The sequence below is a fragment of the Corapipo altera genome, unplaced genomic scaffold (genome assembly GCF_003945725.1).
Source record: "Corapipo altera isolate COAL_440 unplaced genomic scaffold, ASM394572v1 71, whole genome shotgun sequence".
In the NCBI taxonomy this organism is placed as follows: domain Eukaryota; kingdom Metazoa; phylum Chordata; class Aves; order Passeriformes; family Pipridae; genus Corapipo; species Corapipo altera.
In genome coordinates, this window is record NW_020884916.1 from 165580 (window position 1) to 178999 (window position 13420).

The following is a 13420-nucleotide window of genomic DNA, read 5'->3' on the forward strand; positions in this document are numbered from 1 at the left end:
CACGGACCGGCCCCGCCCGCCCGCGGAAGCCCCGCCCCGCCCCGCCCCGCACAGACGGCACCGCTCGGCAGAGCCTCTCAGGAACTGTGGGTTTTATTTTTGGTTGAAGAGGCCCAAACGGAGAACAACGTCAGATGCACATTCGCGGCCGTCGGACCCCATTCGTCTGTGTGGCAGCAGCAGCGACGGCCCGAGGGGGGGCAGGAGGCCACGGCCAGGACAGGGAGGGTCACGATGAAGCTGGTCTGAGTGCACAAGATGCCAAGGAAGGAGGGCAGGTGCCATTGGATTTTCCAGGTGTGGTTTTGCCTACCCTTTGGTCCGTATCGCCATCCCTGTGACTACAGGGTGTGCCAACACAGCCCTTCTTTCCCTCTCCTCAGCATTCAGTGTTGCCTTTTCTGAACTTCTTAAACTATAAACAGAATCTTTTTGTCAAGTCTCATGTCATGGTTTTTGGACTCTACTACAGAGCACGGACAGATGGTTTTAACAAACAGCCTCTGGAAAACAGACGCAGCCGTATCTCAAAGCACAGATCATCTGCCTCCCCAGTTCTGTTCAGCCTTCCTATGAATCCAAACAATAATACACTTCCCACCAGCTGAAATCACATACTTGCTGTAAGTCAGAGCCTCATATGCAAAGACAAGGGCACCTCAGCTCTGTATCCTCCTGCGATCATCTTCACCAGAGATGGGCAGAGTTTATGTTCCAAGTTACTTCCTAAAGCTTAAGTTGTTTCTTTACCGCTTTCTCCCCACAGAAAAGTCACTTTGGTGACTCCTGTACTGAAACAGAGATAATTCTTGGTGGGCACTCTGCCACACATAAGAAAAGAAAAATAAAAACCAATTCACTAAGTTAGTAGCGGCAAAATCCCCAGAAAGAACAAAAAAATAAATTTACACCTCTATCCCATTGTGTTGTCAGACTCTTGTTGTGTTCCATTTACATCATGACTAACCAGGTCCATGAGAAAAACAAGAAAGTAACAATGAAATAAATAGATGCTGACATTCGTGAGATTTCAGGGTGTTACAACTCATCATTTTTCCTGCTTTCTCCTCCAGCTTGTGTCTTCTCATTTTTGGACCCTGTGTAAGGAAGCAAACTCAGTTACACACTGCAGTGGTTTTCACAGCATGCAAAGCAGTGCCAAGAGTCCCTGACATTCACAAAGTTTTCCACCAAACTCTCAGTCCATGGTACAGAGGTCGGGGATGCTTTGGGGGCTGACACTCGTGAACTGCACCTCTTAACAGGCTGCCCTGGTGCCGGGAGCGGCAGAACCAGACCATGCCCGCATGGCAGCTCTCGAGCAGAGCCAGTCCTACAGCCACAGGACTGGCTGCAAACTGCAGGGGCAGGGGCACAGAGCAGCTGCTGAGGCAGCTGTGCATTACAACTTCATTCTGAACAACAAAATGCAGGAACGGCAAGGAACCAGAATCTGTCTTCCTGTTTGCAGAATTAACAATGTATCTGCAGTCAGGGGTTCTACTCTTGTACTACCTCCTGCAGCTAAAAATCTGCACAGCAGCCCACAGACAGCTTGCACTTGCAGCTCCCAAGTTACAGATCGTTAGTCAAACATTTACCCACCAGAGTCTGATCCAGGCTCAGCATCTATTGCTGCTTTCTCAGCTGTAGGAGGTTCCTTGGCTGGACCAATATCCTCCAGTTTGTCTACATTTAAAGCAGAAAGAAATAAAAGTCAAGGGAGAAAACACAGGAGACAAGGTGCAAGGACATCAGGTGAGTAGAAGCAAGGTTAAACCATCCATCTGTGGTGCCTCAGCAGGACTGTAATAGTTCACTCTCACAGCAGATTGCTCTATAACACTCAGAGAAGCATCATAAAACTGCTCCTTATTCCCCACTGCCTCTGAGGCACTCCTTGGAAGCTCTGAAGACTGACTGGTTGCACAGGCAAGTGGCCTTTGGAACTGTGACTATAAGCAGGATCCCTCGCTCAGGTCAGAAGAACCAGCTGGAACTCTGCTGACAAACAGCACTCCAGATTTAAAAGGACCAGGGGACTCAGGACCTTAGGAATTTATAAAGTTCAGAAAACTGCAAGTCCTAGTGTCCCAAGATATTTTTTTTTCTGGGGTCTATCTAGGTCACAAATCTTCTATTCCTTGATCTAGGACCAGACTTTGAGTACTTCCCTCTGCACACCAGAGTGCAGTCAATGGCTTATCTTTCCTAGAAGGCAACCAGCAAGTGAGACAGATACTGAAAAACCATCGTGGGAATATATATATACTGTTTCCTCACAAAAAACCTCAAATGGTGGGGGGAAAAGGATGCTGCCATATGTAGATTTTCCCAGATGTCTTTGAAAATTAAGAAGAAGGTAATTAAATTCCACAGTTAACTATTGTCCTCCCTTCTTTAGCTCCTTTTCACTCAAGGCAGAGAGACACAATTGTGTTACATGTGGTAATTATATACTAAAAGTTATATACACACTCCCCACCTGCTCCTTACCTTCTTGTTTCCCCTCCGTGGGAGGGATAGTGTTCTCAGTCTCAGAGGCTGCTGTAGCATTCTTGGCTGAATCGGTTTTTGTGGCGTTTTTCTCCCTTTTGGGTTTGGGTTTTGCAAACTTGGCCTTATTCAGGAGATACTGCACTTCCCTGTCAAGGGCTGCTATCTTGAGCTCTATATCTTTGGACAGCAGCACAGGTTTCTCAGTAGGAGAGAGCTTGTTCTGTTCAGCCAGTGTCTCATTTTTCCAGATCTGTGGGACATGAGGGAAGAGGTGCTTTTGGAATGCATCTGGGTTACAGGAACTGCTGTATATCACAGTATCTCAAAGTCACTGTCTCTAGTGTTTCTGTCTTACTCAGGACAGCTCTGCTCCCTGCTACATAACCTCTTACTCAGACCCAGGACAAAGAGAAACAAAACCCAGCTCCTGCCTTTAAATACCACAGTCAGATCACTGGGCTCTACCACCACCCCAGAGACAACTCCAAATGCAACACAGGAACCACTATACCCTCCGGACATGCTGGTGTCAGGCTGGGCATTAGGAAACACTCGAACACACAAAAGGTTTGCTGGTGGCACAAAAACAAAATATGCACACTCTACTCCATGACCTTCAGTGAAAGGACAGGGAGGAAACACAACCCAAGCTGCCACCCCACCCTCCCCCAGCATCACTCCATCCTTTAGTACCGTTGTTTCATTGATGGCTTTTTCCAGTGTACTCAGTTCCACTTCTGTGAATATCTGGTCAGCCTCTGGAATCATTCGGGCTCCCCTGTAGACAAGAAGAAAGCTTATTTTTGTTAAGCCAAGCAGACTGCACCTTGGCAACTCTGTGGTTACAGCACAAGTAATACAACAACATAATAACCACCATGGGGTGCAAGCAGCACTGGAACCTTCCTGCCCCCCCAGGTTGGACAGAGATCACGTGTGCCTGTTCAAGGGTCCTACAGACTTGGGCATAGGGAGCAGAACTCTGCTCATCTTTTCTCAGCAAGTGCCAGTGACTTTCAGACCACATTCACTCTGGTCTCGTTCTGCTGGCAGCTCCTACATGACCAGCTGCATGACATTCCCTCCCAACAGCCTGCTCTTACTTGAGAAAGATGGTGGAGTGGTTGAGCAGACTTTCTAGGGCAGCCAGGCGTTCTGGCCACTTTCTCCTTTCCTCAACACGGAAGAAAAGGTTCCTACAAAGCTTTTTCAGCTCTGAAAGCTTGTCTTTCAGCTCCTGCAAATGGGGGAGAGGAGAAAGGAGACACTTAGTTTGACCATTGTCTAACATTGATGACTTCAGAAGTTAAAACTGCATTTATTGTTTACTCTATCAAATAGACCATTTTAGTGCAGTAAAAAGAGCCACACAACAAAGCTTTAAGTGGAATCAACTTTGTATTTTGTTCTGTGCATAATGCACTTAGGAAGCAAGAAACTCTCAAGAATGAGATTACAAAGACTCTGACAGCCTGTGTGATCATTTCCATGTCAGTGAGAGCAGACTGGTATCCTGACTGCACACAGCAATACCTTTGTTGCAGCTGCATAGCCCTCCTCCTCCATCCAACTGGAAGCCTCACTAAGCTTTTTGGAAATTTCTTCTCTCTGCTCCTCTGTTGAGACAAACTGATATTCCTCTTGGTAAAGCTTGTCCTGAAAAGACCAGAGCAAACAGTCCTGTCAAACACCACTGAGCCTGGAAGAATAAAATGAACAGAGCACTCACTTGCAACTGGGCTGGGGTGCTGCCTGCACCCTCCCACAGCCAGGAGCACGATGAGAATACACCAGGTGTAGACACATGCACAGCCCAGGTAAATGATGGTGATGCTGCAACAGCCATGATTTCACATGCACTTAACACTAGTTGCTTCTTTTGCACAACAGTTCCTGAGAAGCTGTAGCTTCTTTAAAGCCTGGGGGCGATTGTTCCAAAGCACACAGGTAAGTGCATATAAGGGATACTGGAAACCCAAAGTACAATGTGTTACACACTGAAGGGAAAGTTCATTTTGTATTGAGGAGACATGGGCCTGAGAAGCCTAACAGCATCAAAAAAAGTGACTGAAAGATGAAAGCTAGGCTCTTCAAATCAGCTTCCCCCAGTTCAAACAACATTCCTGCACTCAGAGGAGCCACAAACTGTGCAAGACACTTCTACTCGCTCTCCTGGAATTCTCATTTCTTTATATCTCTCTCTTACCTGGGTCTCAAAGATGAATGACTCCAAGCTGTTGGCCGATTTTTCCCTTTCCTGTTTCTCTAGATCTCTGATCGTCAAGTCTTGGAGTCTAACAGGCAAAGAGAAGAGAAATCAAAGGTAGGAAGTGCCTTTGCATGAGCAGCACATCACACACCAGTTCCTGAGCAGTGCTATACGAGCCATCACCACTTCCTTCATCTAGAGCTCTAACCTGGCAGAGCCATTTCAAACCTACTTTTTCATTGAGCTCTTCAGTTCATCTTCGACCAGGTCAGGCACATCATTTACGTCCACCTCCATGGCGACTTCATGGACAAGCTTCTGCTTCTTAGGTGCTTTGATCTTCTTCTCTTCCTCTGTTTTGGCAGCTGTGCTGTCACCAGAACTTTTGGACAGTTCTTCCTCTTTTGCAGTTTCTCTATTTTCTTTAGGATCCTGTAACACAAAGTATGTTCTCAGGTAAGGAAGAGATTTTCAGACTGCCAATTTTTTTACAAGGTAGGGCACTTATAGAGAAGGGAGAATTTCACTGAGGAAATGCCATTTCTCAGGCATGGAAATTAGTCTAATTCCTTCAATCTGATGCTTACCTGAGGCTCTAATTTCTCGCCTTCTTCCTTTTTCTGTGACTCTGCTTTCGGAGAGGCAGTTTCTCCCTGGCCTGGAGACTGCTGTTTCTCTTCTCCCTGCTCTTCACCAGCATCTTCAGTACTGCTTTTCTGGTCTTGTTTCTCACCCTGCTCTTCTTTACCTGTTTCTGCTAGGCTCTCTTCCTCTTCCTGGTCATCACAGGCAAGTAAAAGGGAAAGCAAACCAGCGTTTTAAATGTAGAAATTCCATACAAATGTTTCACTGAAGAGGTAATTCTACAACAAGACGCAAGGACTCCCTCCTGCTGGCAATCCCTCTGGGGCTCACCTGAACAGTGTCTGTCAGGTTCTCTCCGGTCTCTGGTGTAGGGCTGCCACCCCCAAACAGGCTTGAGATGGTGTTTCCAAGTTCTGTCGATGGGAGACAAAAAATCCAGAATGTTATGTATGCAAAGGAGGAAGAAAGTCATCTTCAGCTTTCAGTCCTTCCCCTCACAACCACAACGATTGTCAAGGAGCTCCCTTGGCAGCACAGGTGAACTCCACACACTCCAGACTCATCCTTCTCCGACCTCCCTCCATTGTCCTTGTGTGCACAGACTGTGTAACCTCCCACATCCAAAGAAATGCAATGCTTGTAGTTATCTCAGCCACTACAGGTAACAAAACAGTCAGTGTGAATACCAAAGTTCAGCATTTACTTGTCAGTGTTGACTCCTCCTCCAGCTTGTCTTCCACCAAGGTCTCAAACACAGATTCCACCTTGAAAATAGGAAGCTCAGGATTAGTTTTAATCAGAGACCATCCATACCAGAGAGAGGGACAGAACTGGAAAATACATTAGCTGACAATCATCCCAACAGGTAGTGCTTACCCGGTCAAGACTCAGTACTCCACTCTCATCCATGTTGAAGTGAGCTTTGATGCCTTTGGATTCATAATCTGAGTGCTTCTTGAAACTCTCCCCAACTCCCTTTAGTCTCACAGTGGTGAGATTGAGAGAACCAAAAACTCTGATGACACAGAGACAAAAGCAGAAAGAGAACTCAGGATAACAGTGCTTCAGAACAGCTAACCCCTGCTCATGGTCACGCTGGCAGTGATGGGCAACTGCACAAAGCAGGGACTGGCAGGGGTTCAGTTTGCTAAAGCACACGCAGCTCGGAGTATAGATGTGCCAGTGCCAGTCAGACACACAGGCTGCCCGCCAATACATTTCCAGCCAGGCATGTTGCACTGCCACGGAGCTGCCAGCTCAGGTGCTGGGCTCAACTCACCTCAGGTCATCCTGACTCAGGAATGTCAGATCCCCATAGTTGACGTAAAACTCAAAGTCATCTGTGTAGCGGTTGAAAGTGATCACTTTGCGCTGGGGATAGGGTGCCATGCGCTGGAACAAAATCCGCTTGTTATGCTTTAAACTCCTCGATTTATCATCCTCCTCAACTTCACGAGTAAACTCCACCTGCACAACAAACAGAAAATGACACTCAGCAAATGTCAACTTCTTCTGTGGCATCTACATCAGCAGCATCTGGCTTCTCCGCTTCATGAAAAAGCTGGGGGACAGGAAAATATTCCTCAACTGATGTTTACATATGTCTGGCTTCTTGGATATTGCACTTCTACAGTACAGAAGACTTTCTTCTGCTTTCTTTATTAGATTGGCAGAAAGACCTCCCCGAGTTTCCTTACTCAAAGGAAACCAACAGGTTCAAACCTGGACCGTTTCTCCCAGCACAGCCCCGTTTGCCCAAACCTTGCACAAGAGAAGGAAAGCCAAGGGTTACCTGGATAGGAAACACAGCGGCATCCCGAACAACGAAGGGCTTCACCTTAAAGGCTTTGCTCAGAGCAGCTGCCTGGTAGACTGCACCCATAGCAGCAGCCTCATCAGCATTGATATTCTTGCCCAGCTCTTCTCTACGAAGGGAAAAGCAACAGACATGAGGTTTGCAGCCTCTGCCACAAACAGCAGCTTGCCAATGGGAGACAGACTAGAAGGGGGCCTCACATACTCACTTGCCCACAGCTTTCAGCAAAACCTCCTGCACTTTGGGGACCCGTGTGGCACCGCCAACTAGAATCACCTGGTCAATTCCATCCTAGGGATTGGAAACAGTCACCTTGTCTTGAGAAAGCAATTTTGGAAAGCTAAGTTCAGGGCTTCCTTACACTCCTTCCCCAGTCACCACGTGCTGATGGGATGCTCTTAAAGCACCCTGCTGTCCCCGTGCAGGCCAGTGCCTGACAGAACTCAGACAGAATGACACGAGCTGTGCCACCTGGAGTCAGGTCTGTCAAAGAGTGACAATGAGATCATGGCTTCAAGCCACCTGAAACATGTGGCTTGACTCAAAATTAAACAGACTATAGTTCAATGCCAAAGGAGATAATGACCCAGGAAGCCAGTTGGACCAGAACTGACAGAAACCTGGACTCATAAGAGGTGACTCAGTGTCTTGCATTGAAGACCAGAGCCCAGAGTTGCTCAACAGCATCCTGGCACCCTGGAAAGTGAGCATTTAACACCGCAGTGACTCTCTACAAAACTGCCTCAGGTTTGGTCCAACTGCAGCCCAAAACGGGGCTCCCTTCAGGGAGGGCACAAAGCAGAAGCACAAACACCAATAATTCTGTTTCCAGGCTCTTTCAGTTAAAACTTCAGGAGGGAGACCAGAATCAGCATCCAAGACAAAAAGAGGAAAGATCAGTATTTCAAACCTCCAACCAAGAGTAAAGTATTTTAACAGAAAGAAACCCCTCCTCCAAGTCCTTCATTTCTGGTGGAATGCGCAGGGAGCCACGACACACTCCTGCTTGACACTGCAGCAGGTAAATGCTCTGCAGCACCAACACCACTATCACAACAGCAGGCATCTACCTCCCAGCAGTGCTGATGACACAACCACAGGTGCCTCGATCATGATGTGACAGCAGCTCCACAGACAGAAACTTCAGGCTCGTTAATGCATTCTTGTAAACATACCATGTTCATCTCTGCACTGCTCAGAGCCTGTTGCACAGGTCCTGGGACGCGCTTGAACAAGTCAGAGCACAAATCCTCAAATTCTTGCCTTGAGACCTTGGCTTTGAAGTCAATGTCATCCAGTAGTCCCTCAATCTGTCCAGAAAAAAACCCAGTCAGAATGAAATTATTTGTGGAGCATTCTCTGAGCAAAATCTTTGCATGACTTGCCCAGTATGCAAAAAGTTCTGGCTTTCTTAACACATCACAGACCTGATCGTGCTCATCTGACCCTCTGCCATTGCTAAAGTGATAACAGGATGGAACATGGGTGTAACAGACAGCTTCTCTCAGTGAAATTTTATTTAACAAACTTGATATGAATAACTCTCCTTCAATCCACTCAATCACTGGTGCTACCAAGTGGGCACAAATGGAGAGGGACCACAGGAAAGATGCTCCTCAGCAGACCAGCAGAGGCACAGTGTTCCCTCACACCAGTCCTCCACTCACCCCACCCTTAGCCCAAAAAAAAGCAGGAGCCCCAAGCAGCAGGTCAGACCTGTGCCACGTGGTCAGCGTTGGCACTGAGCACAGTTTTCAGGCGGTTGGCCTCCTTCAGCAGCTTGGCCATGGCCCGGGGATTCTTCCGCACATCTTTCGAAGGGTGCTGCTCATTAAAGAGCTTCGCCAAGTAGTCCCGGAGACGAAGCTCCATCTCTAAACCTCCAAGAGTACGGTCAAACCTGAGCAAAAGAATGAAAGGAGATGAAACAACTGAAACCGAACTGAAATACAAACTTCATGTGTTATTCTGCAAATATGCAGAGCAGCAAGTGGTCAAAAGCAGCTGCAGTATTATCAGCTGTGACTGACTGTGAAAGTACAATGGTTGCCCCAAAACCAACACATTATAAGGAAAGAAAAAACCAAAAAGATTCATTGTCACAACAGCCTTTGAGCAGGAAATTTCATTGCGTTTATGGTAAAAGCCCTATTGCCAAGCACATAAAACAGCTAAGAAGCCAAAGGACAACTGTCTCAGGTATTTTCTTGGAAAAGCAATATAAATGCTTTGGAGTTAAAACTGCTGGTTATGCACAGCACCCCCCTCTTTGCTTGGCAACATGTTTGTTCCTCTCTATAAGGATATTCCTCTTTTTCAAACTGACACACTCTAATTCTATAGGATCACATGAAATGGAACAGGCTTACATGGTTTGAGGTTATCAAAAAGCAAGCCTGAAGGAAACTAAGTACACTAGCTCCCTTCTGGGTTCATGGAAGTTCTCAGTTACCTTCTGCACAAGTCAGCAACACTAGAGTTATTCTCAACTGGAGCTTTCTTGCTCCAAATGTTTTCCACCCAACCACCGAAATTTCTGTGCTGAAACCTCACTGCAAAATTCTACATGTAGGAAAGACTGTGAAACAAATGGTTTCTTTCCTGAGATCTGTGGGGTTTGTGCAACTCATGCAGAATTCTTACCCAATGCCCTGGATCTGCAATTGAGGTTGAGTTCCTGAGTCCTTAGTTTTCACTGTCTGATACGTAACAATGGTACAAATGGTGCTTCCTGCTCCCATGTCGTAAAACATGATATTCTGAAAAGAAAAGCTGGGACAGTGAAGCAGAAACACCTGGACATCCCACATGAATAAGGAAAGAACCCATGGATTTCAGTATGATGCAGGCCATGACTATCCACTCCCTGGACCGGCTTTATCCCGTAAGGGTAAGACTCAGACCAAACACAGGAGATGTTCAGGGTCACACCTGACAGAAAAGGACAAGAAAACTTTTCTCATCTATTTCATAGCTCAAAAACCAAAGCTTTGCCCTTTAAAAGTTTCTCCAACCTCAGGAAAATCAAGTACTTCCAAGTTGGTGTTCCAATATCTCAAGTAATCGTTACTGTTATTTCCCCCAGTTCATGGGTAAGGAACAAACACAGGTTTTACAAAACGGGAACTCCCAGCACCTGCCCTCACTCCAGAAGCTCCTAGGCTTCACCACACATGCACACCGAGTTTAACCTCTTTGTCTTGTTGATGAACATGTGAAAACAGAGGAGACTGTTTGACCAGCAGAGTCTGCCTTAAGTTCTTTGGATTTTCTCTGCAGCACTTTCTCCCCTGCGTGCAGGCACTCAGCAGGGCTCTCCGCATCTCCCAGCAGCACCTACCTGTGCAGTGGCATTGATGTCTTTCCTCCTAAAGACCCCATAGTTGAGTGCTACAGCAGTGTTGTCGTTGATGAGCTGCAGCACCTTGAGGTCGGCCATGCGGGCGGCGTGCAGAACCGCCCTCCTCTCCGCCTGGTTGAAGTAGGCAGGAACTGTGATCACCACGTCCTTGATGGGCTGCTCTGAAAAAGTTGCACAGAACATGTTTATTGATCAGTCAGCCACATGCAAAGACTTGTGACAGGGTGACAGCAGAAAAGCCAGAGGACCCACGGTAAAGATTTGTACAGGATGCAATCCTACAGCAGCAGGAGGATGCCTAGGGATGAATCTCTGTGTCCTGCTGAAACCAAGCAGACCCGGCAGATTCTCACAAAGCCACGTGTCTATTGACCTCTCTTTCACAGGTCAGGATGCTCTCAAATGCTCTGGGCTGCCTTCAATTTCAACAACTGTTATCTTCATGGAGCCTTACATTACCTCTGGATCATGTTCGCTCTACAGTAAAAAGTCTTTGGAGTGGCTGTAGTGTCACTGACCACACGACACAGCCTCCTAATAATTTACCCAGTTTTCATTACTGTGGTATTTCATCAGCGACACAGCATGAAATATGCACGACAGCCTCTGTTAGCAAGTTTCACAGCAAAGAGCCTTTTTTGCTCTTTTTGCTTCAGCAGCAAAGTCTCCATCCAGAGCAGGTACAGTACAGCCTTCACAGGGCTACTTCCACCCTCCCCTACAGCTACCTCCCCACGTGTGAGGATCCCCCTCCGCTCTGATCACACTCTGAGAGAGAAAACACTTCACTTTTCTCCAGAGACTGCCTGTAAGGCTCCTTCACGAGGCTGGGTGGGAACTGGGGTGCCTGCCCACAGAAACAGGAATAAGTTCCCAAACTTGCATTATATTAGAAATAAATGACAACTAGATAAGTCTTGCTTACAGCCCACAGCTGGAGAGACTCAACATTCTGTTTCTAAAAAGCCCTGAGTTTCCAAACACCTTTGGTGTCCACTTGAATCCTATAACGCATAAACACACACACACACGCACAGAGTCTGCAAGAAACAGCTAAATCCTTCCAACCTGCAAATTCCTCAGCCAGACCACGTGAATAGTTCAGGACCATCCCCAGCATCTCCTCGGGAGAATACTGTATTGTTCTACAACAGGAAAGAAAATTATGGCATCAACAGTGAGCTGCAGAAGCCTGGCAGCCAAAGTCCTTCCCGCAAAGAACCCAAAAGCAGCCACTTACGGGGACAGCTTGAAGATAACGGTCTGCCTTGTCTCATCCTTCACCAGCTCATGCTCCGGGAAGCGGGACTGGTACAGCGCCACGTGGGGGTTATCCATTCGCTTCCCCAGCAGATCCTGGAAGTACCGGAATGCCACCTTGGGCGTCCTTATGGACTGCAGAAAAAAAAAAAGCACATCACCCACCTGCATTCCTTTGGCTATACCAGTCTCAAACCAACCCCTCCCAGTGCCCTGTGTGGGCAACAACCCTTGCTATGGGAGCAGGAGCATACAGCCAGTACACAGAGCAAGTAACACATCAAGGAGATGAGCAGCACAGAACAACAAAATAAAATTCCCTGGCTCAGACATTCATCACAACCTTGAATACCAGTGTTCTGCAGACAGGAACTCTTACCATCCCCAGAGCACTATCACCGAAGAGACGCTCATTCTCCTTCAAAGAAACAGCCACGGGTGTTTTCCTTCGTGACTCCCTGTGAAGAGAGAGAGGAATAAACCAGTTGAAACAGGTGAACATTCCACACAGAGTCTCTAGTGAAGAAGGATGTTGTTTCCATTCCAGAAGGACTAAGGGAAGGTGCTCAGATACCTGCTGGGGAGAGGAGGACCAGCCTCTGCTCAGCTGAGGAACTGGCAGAGAAGTCCCCCTGCCACCTTCAGTGCTTTGCTGACACTCACTTTGTTTTTGTTTTCCTCCACCCACAAGCAATGCAAGACAGTTCCCTCACTCTAGCTACGACAGCCAAATGTCAGGGAGCTGGGTGAGAAACTTATTTGTTATCTCCAGTCTCCCAGAAAATGAGGATGTTCCTGATCATGTGTCCTCTTCCAACCGCAGGTTCTTCACTCAAGGTCTTGGGGATGAGCTGCAGGAGCAGCTGAGTGCAGGGAAAGTTTCACCTGCTTCTTAACAAGCGTGGGCTCTGAACAGCTGCAGCAAAACAAACCTGGCTCTGGGCTGCCTTGTGGGGAACTGAGAATCAAGGGACAAGTGAGAACGTGACCTGTGCCCTTTCCAGTTCACACCACAACGTGTCCGTAACCACGTGGGCTTTCGGCACTCGCTGGAAAGGTGCCCAAAGCACCTCCAAGCCCCCCAGGGTGCCCTGCACGATGCCCCACAGCTGCTCACCCGGGGGCAGGAGCGAGTCACAACCATGGGTGGAGGATGGGAGCGTCCCTCCGGCAGCAGAGGAACAGGGATGGATGGCTGAGCTCCAGTCATCCTCACCCCCGGGATCCAGCCCCGGTAGGACAGACCGGAGCCCCTCCGCCCCCCGTGCGGCTCCCGCGGCGGAGCTAGGGACGCTGGAACAGCCACTCACTTGTTCAGCACGATCTCCATGGGCACCCCGGGCTTCACGATGGCGATCTTCATCGACTCGCTGCCCACGTCCACCGACATCACGGCCACCGGCTCTGCAGACAAGCCCTCGGTGAGACCCTGCTCCCGGTGCCGGCGGCCGGCAAGGGGTGAGCCCGGTCAGGGCGCTGGGGCGGCACCGAAGCACCGGCTGCTGCTCTCCCGCCGCCTCCCCCCGCGCTGCCCCGAACGTACCTGCGGCGGGCAGGAGGCACAGGAGGAGTAGCAGCCAGGGCAGCGCCCGGCCGGGCATCCGCGCCATGCTCGGCACCGCTCGGCTGGGCTAGGCTGCACTAGGCCTGGCTCGGTTGGGCTCGGCTGGGCTGGACTCGGCCTGGCTCG

General features: G+C 48.5%; 1 protein-coding gene across 1 annotated transcript; it reads right to left on the reverse strand.

Annotated features, from left to right (window-relative positions):
• Positions 1 to 75: 75 nt before the first annotated feature.
• HYOU1 (hypoxia up-regulated 1) lies at positions 76 to 13406 on the reverse strand. The gene is made up of 24 exons (XM_027655590.1): positions 13274 to 13406; positions 13041 to 13134; positions 12110 to 12188; positions 11711 to 11865; positions 11539 to 11615; positions 10450 to 10631; positions 9753 to 9868; positions 8826 to 9009; positions 8285 to 8419; positions 7318 to 7400; positions 7086 to 7218; positions 6573 to 6760; positions 6170 to 6308; positions 5997 to 6057; positions 5624 to 5706; positions 5296 to 5484; positions 4941 to 5140; positions 4706 to 4793; positions 4033 to 4155; positions 3603 to 3736; positions 3193 to 3277; positions 2497 to 2749; positions 1606 to 1689; positions 76 to 1097 (listed from the first exon to the last, which is right to left on the reverse strand). The coding sequence occupies exons 1-24, from the start codon at positions 13338 to 13340 to the stop codon at positions 1039 to 1041; spliced, it is 2991 nt and encodes a 996-aa protein (XP_027511391.1). The 5' UTR covers positions 13341 to 13406; the 3' UTR covers positions 76 to 1038.
• Between the last annotated feature and the right edge of the window lie 14 nt (positions 13407 to 13420).

What these genes read in the sequence shown, in the direction of transcription:
- HYOU1 (XM_027655590.1), bottom strand. Translation starts at nt 13,340, where the DNA reads ATGGCGCGGATGCCCGGCCGGGCGCTGCCCTGGCTGCTACTCCTCCTG. An exon ending in ATGGAGATCGTGCTGAACAA is followed by an intron (nt 12,189 to 13,040) that starts GTGAGTGGCTGT and finishes CTCTCTTCACAG; the next exon opens with GGAGTCACGAAGGAAAACAC. An exon ending in GCGAGAAATTAGAGCCTCAG is followed by an intron (nt 5,141 to 5,295) that starts GTAAGCATCAGA and finishes TTTGTGTTACAG; the next exon opens with GATCCTAAAGAAAATAGAGA.